Below are 10,061 nucleotides of genomic sequence, written 5' to 3' on the forward strand. Positions count from 1 at the left end.
TTGGACAACTATTCGCACAACTAGCATTTTTCGCCGAATGAATGTGCAATATTTTTCAAATTACTGTATACAACAGTTGTATTAGAAAAAAAAAATAGATATATGCCTATTCTACTGTATATTAATAAAGATGTCATCAATATATCAGACGAGACGAAAGTCTCACCCATTCAGCGGACGAGACCAAGTTCTCGCTCACTGAACGAGCGAGATATTTCTCTCTCCAGTTATTAAATGCACTGAGCGTCAGAGCTCACAAGTTCTCGCTTGGTCCTTTGAAAAAATTGCATATGTAGGCTATCATCGCCCGTTATGGTAGCCTACATATGCAATTTTTCAAACGGACTTGTATTCGGGCGATGATAGCTTACATATGCAATTTTTCAAACGAACCTGTATTCTTCAAAATATTAAACATATATATAAATTCACTATCCATGTGCAACTCTTCTGGGCCAGGCCCATTAAACCCTCCGGGCCTCCACGGGCCGGCAAAGCTCAAACATCCTTGCTCCTCCTCATCCAACTCTGGCCCAACCCGAGCACAGTTCACCCCTCCCTCCCGCCGCTGTCGAGATGCTTCGGGGCTCTGCAGCCGCTCGGCTCTGCCGCCTCGCCCCCCGCATCTCGGGCGGTGGCAACTGCGGTGGTGCCGCTCGCCGGCGCCTTGCTCCTCCCATCACCCCCTCCGTCCTAGCCCGCTTCTTGTTGTAACACCGGCGAGATCGAAGAGTCACCGGACACTGAAGAGAAGAGGATAGAAGGGTGGTAAGGAAGCAGATAGAAGACAGAGAGGAAGAGGGTTTAGTTCTTTCTTCGATGACAAGCAACAGTTCGTTACACGGGTTTATAACAGTCAACCATCTGGCCACCTGGGCCCAGCTCTTGAGGAGCAGCTTGTCCCCAAGCTGGCGCATGAGGATAATGATCACGCACCACGTAATAATCCTCCCAAGTGGTGAAAGAATCTGGCAAAGAACTCCACTTGATCAGCGCCTGAGTAGTTGCGGCATTTCCCTTTTTTACGAGCCTTCTGTCCAATATTGCTTCCGGTTGCAGATCAGCGGCACCAAAATCGATGGAATCCGGAAGCGCAGAGACTGTTGGAGCATAATCCTCAACAAATGGCTTCAATTGTGATACATGAAATACAGGATGAATCTTACAGTTCTCTGGGAGACGAAGACGATATGCAGCCGGACCAACACATTGGAGTATCTCAAAGGGACCAAAAAACTTGAAGGCTAACTTGGGACAGGGTCGATTAACAACCGAAGACTGAGCATACGGTTGAAGTTTTAACAGAACTCTATCACCTTCTTGAAAGGTTCTGACCGATCAACCCTTATCAGCTTGTTGTTTCATCTTATTCTGAGCTCGATGCAAATGATTTTTCAGCAATTCAGAAAAGAGATGTCTTTCCTGAAATAAGGAGCTGACATCAGAATTCTCTGAAGTTGCTAGAGTAGGAACCGTACCATAGTTGGGATCAACACCGTAGAGAGCTTTGAAGGGTGAACAACCAAGAGATGTATGAAAGTTTGTGTTATACCAAAACTCTGCCAGAGGGAGCCATTTTATCCACTTGGTAGGAGAATCATGAATAGCACACCGCAAGAACATCTCCAAGCATTGGTTGATGCGTTCAGTTTGTCCATCCACTGGATGGTAGGCTGTGCTTAATTGAAGTTTTGTATCCAAAAGTCGAAACAATTCTTGCCAAAATTGACTTGTAAAGATCTTGTCCCGATCTGAGACAATAGTTTGAGGGACTCCATGCAGTTTAACCACCGTATTCAGGAAGTGCTTAGCAACTTGTTGTGCTGTATAAGGGTGATGTAGGGGTAAGAAATGAGCATACTTTGTAAAGCGATCCGCCACCACTAGAATGACTGAATACCCCTCAGAATGTGGCAACCTGTCAATAAAATCCATTGATAAATCCCGCCATGCACCTGCTGGTACAGGCAGTGGCTATAGCAAGCCAGGAGTCTTGCAATGTTCATGCTTGGCCTGTTGACAAACTTTGCATTGCTTCACAAAATTTTCTATTGCAGACTTAAGACCAGCCCATATAAACAATTTCTTAATTCTTTGATATGTGGCTTGTGTGCCAGAATGACCTCCAAGGGCTGATGCATGAAAAGCTGAAATTATTTTAGTCTGTAGAGCTGAGTTTGCACTGATCCAAACTCTCCCTTGTTTCCTAATAAGACCAGCCACCAAAGAAAACCCTTGTGCATTAGGAGAGACAATTGACAATTCAGTTAGCAATTGTGTAGTATAGGAATCAGTATAATAAGAATTTGCCACTTCTTCTATCCATTTGGGTTGACAAACTGACATGGCTTGCAGCTCAAAGAAATGCCCCACCCTAGACAAAGCATCAGCAGCTTTGTTCTCAACTCCTTTTTTGTATTGAAAACTGAATTGCAGACCCATGAGTTTAGACATGGCCTTCTTTTGCAAATCTGTGGTCAACTGCTGATCATTGAGGTGACATAAACTCTTGTGATATGTTTTAATAATGAAAGGTCCTCTCAAAAGATAGGGTCTCCATTTATCTACTGCCATCATAATAGCTATAAATTCCTTCTCATAAGCTGGCAGTTTCTGATTTTTGCAACCAAGTGCTTTGCTGAAATAGGCCAAAGGTTGGCCATTTTGAGTGAGCACTGCTCCAATGCCAGTATCACAAGAATCTGTCTCTAATTCAAATTGATGTTGAAAATTTGGAACTGCTAAGATAGGAGTAGAACACATAGCATCTTTGAGTTGCTGAAAGGTTGTTTGAGCTGCTGGAGACCACTCAAATTCTTTTCTCTTTAACAGATCATACAGTGGTTTTGCAATTATAGCATAATGCTTGACAAACTTTCTATAATATCCAGTCAAGCCAAGGAATCCTATCAGATCAGTAAAATTGGTGGGTGATGGCCAATGAACCATAGCAGTAGTTTTAGCAGGATCTGTTGAAATGCCATGATTGGAAATGATATGTCCTAAGTATTCTAGCTGAGTTTGAGCAAAGGAACATTTGCTATCTTTAACAAACAACTGATTGTTCAGCAAGGTCTGAAAGACTAAGTCTAAGTGGTTGATGTGATGTTCCAAAGTTTTGCTATAAACTAAAATGTCATCCATGAAGACCAATACAAATTTTCTCAAATACTCAACAAAGACATTATTCATGAGACATTGGAAAGTTGCAGGTGCATTTGTAAGACCAAAAGGCATTACCTTAAACTGGAAATGGCCATGATGGGTCTTAAATGCTATTTTTGGTTCATCTTTATCCACCATTCGAATTTGGTGAAACCCTGAGTACAAATCCAACTTTGTGAAGTATTGTGCCTCTGCAATTTCATCAAAGATTTCATCTGCAATTGGCATTGGAAATCTATTTTTGATAGTGAGAGCATTGAGCCTCCTATAATCAACACAAAATCTACAAGAGCCATCCTTTTTTTTTACCAATAAAATAGGGGAAGCAAAGGGACTGAGGCTATGTGTTATAATACCAGTCTGAAGCATTGCATTTACTTGTCTTTCAATTTCATCTTTTTGCAATGGAGTGTATATATAAGGCCTGCTGTTAACAGGGGTTGAACCAGGTATTAAGGAGATAGCATGATCATACACACGCTTGGGTGGCAATCCCTTAGGTTCTTGAAATATGGATTGATATTTGTTGATCACTGTCTGCACAGAAGGGTGCAGAGTGGTGGAACTTGGTAAAAGTGGCTGAGTTGCAAGCTTAAGCACCACTGTTGCCCAAACATCATTTCCAGTGTACCACTTATTGAGCTGCTCTGGACAAACTTCCAATAACCGAGAAGAATCCCCTGGAAGGACACCTTGCAACCGAACCACTTTGTTGTGATACTCAAATTCTATCCATTTACAAAGCCAGTCACATGTCATTGGGCTGAATTTCTCTAACCAATCCATGCCCAAGATCATAGCCTCCCAATGGAATAATCTTTGCAGCATGGGTGAAAGTATGCCCCTGGATCCACCAACTAAAATCAGGAATTTCAGTAGCACATGATAATGTAGTACCATTAGCAACCTTGACTGTCAAAGGGGCTATAGCAGTAGGTATTTGAGAAAGTCTGTCTAAGAGTTGGTGATTGAGGAAGGTATGACTACTACCAGAATCCACCAGAATCAGCAATACCTGATTACCAACCAAAGCTCGCAACTGAATTGATTTAGGAGTGTCTGTACCTGATATTGCACTCAAGGACAATAATGCTTCAGAAGGAGCACACTGAATGTCTTGGAGTTCCAATGTATCTAACATTGTTTCAGACAATATTGGGCCTCCATCATGAGAAGTGATCTCAACAGCATGCAGCTGGCTGTCAGCTGTAGTATTACACTTATGGGTCGGTGTGTATTTGTCACTACAGCGATAGCACAAGCCATTAGTCCTTCGATACTCCTTCAATTGCTTAGCCTTCCAAAGTTCACCCGAGTTCCATGGCTGCTTAGCATCAGCTTTTGAAGATTGAGCAGGGAAACTCTTGTAAGGGAAGGTCTTGGTTGTACTCTTTTTCTGACGATCCAACACAGCTTCCTGTATACTGGCAAATTGGGCGGCTCGGCTAACTGAGTCAGGAAGTTGCATCTCAACAGCAGATCTCAGATCCTCTTTGAGCCCCAAAATAAATTGAGAAACCAACATGGTGTCACTGATGGATCTGTCACAGAGTCTGATGTGATATACCAAGGCTTCAAACTGCCTTTTATAGTCATCAACAGAACTAGTTTGTTTCAGCATGAGCAGCTCAGTGACCTTATCTCTATGGATGTAAGGTTCAAATTCTCCCAACATAGCAAACTTCAGATGATCCTATGAAATGCAATTGTTGTCTAATTTGAATGATTGGTACCAATGGGCTGCACTACCGCACATATACATAGTCGCTGCTGGAACCTGAAAGCCTGGAGGGATTTGATACAACTCGAAGAATGTCTCACACTTGTCAATCCAAACACGGACATCAGATCCATTAAATGTTGGGAATTCCATTTTAGGCATCCACGATCGTCCAGAGGTGTGAGTAGGGTAATGAAGAGGAGCATCACGCATAGGTGGATATGGTGGTGGTAGTGGTGGTGGTGGTGGAAAAATTCTAGCACCAGGATGCTCACAGAGGACACCATCCTTGGATGGAAGCACTAGAGAAGATGATGATGGTGCTCTTCTAATTGATCCAGCAGCTGTCAATCCTTCATGATCCTATTGAATTTTGCCGAGCGACACCATAGACAAATCCACTTTGGCTTGCAACTAACCAAGGTGCTCCACTTGTGCGGAGACCTTGGAATCCAGTACCTCCAACTTTCCCATCAGCTGCTCCACTCGGTCTGCCTTAAGCTCGATACGATCCAGCCGCTCCATCAAGCGTTTCTCGAAGTCATCCATAGCGCCGACGACCTACCGGACTTAAATTCCGGGTTTGGCACCGTTGTTGTCGCACTGAGAAACTGAACAAAATCTCCTACGAGGATAGCTCGGGATGAATCCCTCTTTTGAATGCCTTAGCAAGAATTCTACCGCCGCCTGCGGCCGGAGATCCGCCGAGGGATTTTACGTTCGAACGAATCGAACAACCCAAGCGTGAATCCGGACTCCCGTCGTCATCACCGCAAAAAAATCCGATGGCAGCTCCTGGGATTTTACGCGCGGACAATCGCCGCACAACCGTCGCTGCAATCGAATGCCCCGCCAACGTGTGTGCCGAGGACACCTAGGACCTCTGATACTAGTGTAACACCGGCGAGATCGAAGAGTCGCCGGACACCGAAGAGAAGAGGATAGAAGGGTGGTAAGGAAGCAGATAGAAGACAGAGAGGAAGAGGGTTTAGTTCTTTCTTCGATGACAAGCAACAGTTCGTTACACGGGTTTATAATAGTCAACCATCTAGCCACCTGGGCCCACCTCGACACTAACTGACCTATGGGTCCATAACACCCTGGCATACAGCTGGCACTAGCTCAGCAACAATTGAAATGCTCAACGGCAGAACAGAACTGCACAAGCACCGTTGTCGGATAGCGACAGCATCTGAATGTCTCAGCCGGTTTGTTCTTCAGACAGAGATGCTCCGGCTGTGACACTTGTCCACCCCGACCTCCTCTTCCCCGCCGCCTCCGTCCTCCGCCGCTGCCCATGTCGAGGAGGCAAAGTATGGAGATCTCAATGGAGACTCCGGATACTCTGCTGCCCGGCTAAGCATCTCCATCGACCGGTCTGGCCTCTACAACCCCCCAGGTCCGCTCCCCCTGTCTCTTTCACACCCACGCCACGCGCAGAAGTGTCTGGGTTTAGGGTTTCTGATGGTAGGCGTTGTGTCTATGCGCTCCAAACATACTATGGTCCGTTCTCGCAATGCGGAAATGTGACTTAGCCATTTTGATGTGATTGTGGTGTTGTTAGTTTCGGAGTGGGCCGATCAGCATAGCGGAGTACATGGAGGAGGTGTTGACGAACCTGCAATCTGGGCTCTACATCAACCGGGACGTATTCGGGGAATCGGGGGATTTCATCACCTCGCCGGAGGTTAGCCAGATGTTTGGAGAGGTAACTGATGTTCACCAATCGATTGCTTTGTCAACACTAATATGAAGAACATCGTGGTTTGCTGTATTTGGCTACTCGATTTTGTAAGCTTTTAAAGCCGTGATGAGCTGTGTGTTTCAAGTAATATTACAATGTGAACGTGCAATAATGCAATGTCTACCATTTCATGAAGTCAACAACGTTCTTGTGGAACTCATGGTATTATGAACTCATTGCTGGTGGATCAATGGTATTCTGAACTAGTTGTGTTGCTGCTGCATATGTTTTTGTTTTATTGCACACTTACATTGATAGCCTTATAAAGTGTGTTATCCTTCTATGGTAGATACTATAAAATCGCAAATTCTTTTACTTGATCGATTGGAGTTGTGTTGTAGAGTTTTAGATGAGGGCAACTAATTGTGTTGCTTTGCCTCAGATGATTGGTGTATGGGCGATGTGCCTCTGGGAGCAAATGGGGCAGCCTGAGAAGGTGAATCTGATTGAGCTTGGCCCGGGCCGAGGAACCCTCATGGTGGATTTACTTCGTGTACGGTTTCTTGCCTGCGTTTATCATCTGTTGAACTTCCATTGTCTTGTTCTTAGTGTTTGTGTCCATTTCAACAGGGCTCAGCAAAGTTTGTTAATTTCACCAAGGTACTCAACATTAACTTGGTCGAGTGCAGTCCTACATTGCAAAAGGTGCAGTATAATACTCTGAAATGTGAAGATGAACCTACTGGTGCTGGCAAAAGGACAGTTAGCAAGCTTTGTGGATCTCCTGTTTGTTGGCATGCATCACTCGAACAGGTTCCTTCAGGATGTATGAGGCTCTTTTGATTGCAACTTTCATGTTTTTGAAGTAATTGACCTCTATTCTAGAACAGTAATTATTGTAGGAAGCACTTATGTAATCAACTTTTATGTTTCCATTCATCTTAAAATGTATTAGGAGAAAGCTTTGAGGCCATGAGATCAGTGAAAATTATATAATATGGAATAAGAATATGGTTTTATGAATATGCTGTTTACTTTTCTAGGGACTAGCAGTCACAATAATTACTGGCATCAATTTACTGTGATATTTTTAGGTGTCAAGGGAATAAGACTTACCTCCCCACACTTGTAATTAAGGTAGAGTTAGGACTCAAATCCAAGTAGTGGTACACCCCAGGACAGATCTCGAAGCACCTATGTTGCCATTGCTTATCTGCTAGTTTAGTTACTTTATGCATGAAAAAGTGCATAATATTTAACCTGCTGATGTTCTAAGCTCTTTAAGTATTGGGCTGTTTCTCCATAATTTTTATTGTTGCAATACTGTTGGCCTCCATTTGTTTGGTGTTTCTTTAAGTTAATTTCTTTTCAAAGTCTTGACCATGGTTCCTTATGTTTCTTATGTGTAATTGTCTTCTCTGCAGTGCCAACCATAATTATTGCACATGAATTCTATGATGCCTTACCGATTCATCAATTCCAGGTTTGTTTCCATGAGCAATTAAATTCAAGTTTTTATTGTGCTTGTCCACTTACTGACTGAGGTATTGTTACTCATTCCACTGAATAATTTTTTTTTTTAATGCAGAAAGCATCACATGGCTGGTGCGAAAAGATGGTGGATCTCGCAGAAGACTCATCGTAAGTTTTTCAAATTACATTTGTGTTCTTAACTTTAAGGGAATATGTAACACTTACTTTGCAGCAGGTTTCGCTTTGTTCTATCTCCACAGCCTACAGCCTCTTTAATTTACCTCTCCAAGCGTTGTAAATGGGCTAGTTCTGAGGAACTTGAGAAGGCTGAGCATATTGAAGTCTGCCCCAAAGCAATGGAGCTTACTGAACAGATTGCCGATAGAATTAGTTCAGATGGCGGAGTTGCTCTTATTATTGACTATGGCAAAAATGGAATAGTCTCTGATAGTCTGCAGGTTTGAATTTTGTAATCATTTCACTACACGTGACATGAGCTCAACATACTGTTAAATGTCTATTACCTCTTTAATATGAGTTCCTGAAGTACAATAGCTAGTCTTTGATGCTCACATAGACACATACTATCCAGAGTCAAGAGTCACAATAGAGTGGAAGTTTTGGGATACATGCAGTTAAAATGTTATGTGCATGAATTACTGTTCACACGTGTAGCACCAGTTAAGATTGGTTTGTTAGTTTGAATCTTCAGTTAAAGATAAGATTAGAGATCTGTTAGTTTAAATTAGATAAGAGTTAGAGATAAGTTAGAGTTGGATTTGAATTAGGATAGGTCGGCTGGCCGGCTATATATACACGGTGTCAGCTGTGATTAAGAAATCAATCAAGCAAGAGAAATCAATGTAGTTCCCAGTTCCCTTCTCCTATGTCTCCTTATAGTTCTAAGTCTCCCTAATTTACAGTTTAATCCCTCCCCTAGCAGCCGACGCTGTTCGGATATCCTCCAGGTGGTGTTTATCCTAACATCAAACTTACTAAATTTTGGCTATTGATATCTCTTTGAATATGTGGATTGGATACATGAAAATGATATGTGTAGATTTGTCTTTAAAAGTGCTCTCACAATTTTATATTTTCATTAGGTTTGAATGTTTATAGATATAATACATTAGAAATTAGTAATCAAAGTTGTGTTTTGGGGATGTGTTGTTTCCCAAAACGCCATTCTTTTGTGGAGGGAGTAATACTTAAATTCAGCCTGAATGTATGCATTATTTGGTTTACGTCTGATGTGCTTATACAGGGAGTTTACTTGTTGAGCATTTCTTTTGCCGTACCTTTTATGATAGCAATAGCGTACTGTCCTGGATGAATGTCTTGGGCACTAAGTAAACTATAATACATGTAGACAATTCGCAAACACAAGTTTGTCCACATATTAGATGACCCTGGCTCTGCTGATTTGAGTGCCTATGTCGATTTTGTTTCAATCTGGCACTCTGCTGAGGAAGCTTCAGGTTTGCACTGGCATTGTTAACTCCTACTGCTTATACTTTTTCATGATAACACTAACATTTCTCACAATTTCTGCAGATGATATATCAGTCCATGGACCAATGACTCAATCCCAATTCCTGGGTTCTCTTGGTATCAACTTCAGGGTGGAAGCTCTCTTGCAAAATTGCACAGAGGAGCAGGCCGAACCTTTGAGAACGGGCTACTGGCGTCTAGTTGGAGATGGGGAAGCCCCGTTCTGGGAAGGTCCAGATGACCAGACGCCTATTGGCATGGGCACTAGGTACTTGGCCATGGCCATTGTCAACAAGAAGCAGGGCACACCCGTTCCATTTGAGTGAAAAACAGACATACCTTTCCTTGTGCAGTCTGTTCACCAGTGACAAAATAACTGGACTCTCTTGTAACCACCGTTGCATTTTTTGAGGAATTTTGACGACAGAGTCCAGAGAAGCGTGATTTGGCTCAACTTTGTTGTAATACACTCAATACATTGACTCATCAACTTGTGTCTTTTTTGAAGCAAATATGTGTTTCTACCTA

General features: G+C 42.7%; 1 protein-coding gene across 3 annotated transcripts; it reads left to right on the forward strand.

Moving 5' to 3' along the window:
• Window positions 1–429: 429 nt before the first annotated feature.
• LOC133915001 (uncharacterized) lies at window positions 430–10,061 on the forward strand. 3 transcript variants are annotated; one of them, XM_062358004.1, is made up of 10 exons: window positions 430–704; window positions 6,130–6,361; window positions 6,450–6,593; window positions 7,012–7,122; window positions 7,200–7,395; window positions 7,994–8,052; window positions 8,158–8,210; window positions 8,278–8,500; window positions 9,412–9,520; window positions 9,597–10,061. In XM_062358004.1, exons 1-10 carry the CDS (start codon window positions 577–579, stop codon window positions 9,857–9,859), a joined length of 1,518 nt encoding a protein of 505 aa, XP_062213988.1. In that variant the 5' UTR covers window positions 430–576; the 3' UTR covers window positions 9,860–10,061. The 3 variants fall into 3 exon arrangements, with proteins under 3 accessions (XP_062213988.1, XP_062213976.1, XP_062213981.1); XM_062357992.1 differs by lacking the exon at window positions 430–704 and having other exon boundaries at window positions 6,136–6,284; XM_062357997.1 differs by lacking the exon at window positions 430–704 and having other exon boundaries at window positions 6,136–6,284; window positions 7,012–7,107.

Source organism: Phragmites australis, chromosome 1 (assembly GCF_958298935.1).
Source record: "Phragmites australis chromosome 1, lpPhrAust1.1, whole genome shotgun sequence".
NCBI classification, from domain to species: domain Eukaryota; kingdom Viridiplantae; phylum Streptophyta; class Magnoliopsida; order Poales; family Poaceae; genus Phragmites; species Phragmites australis.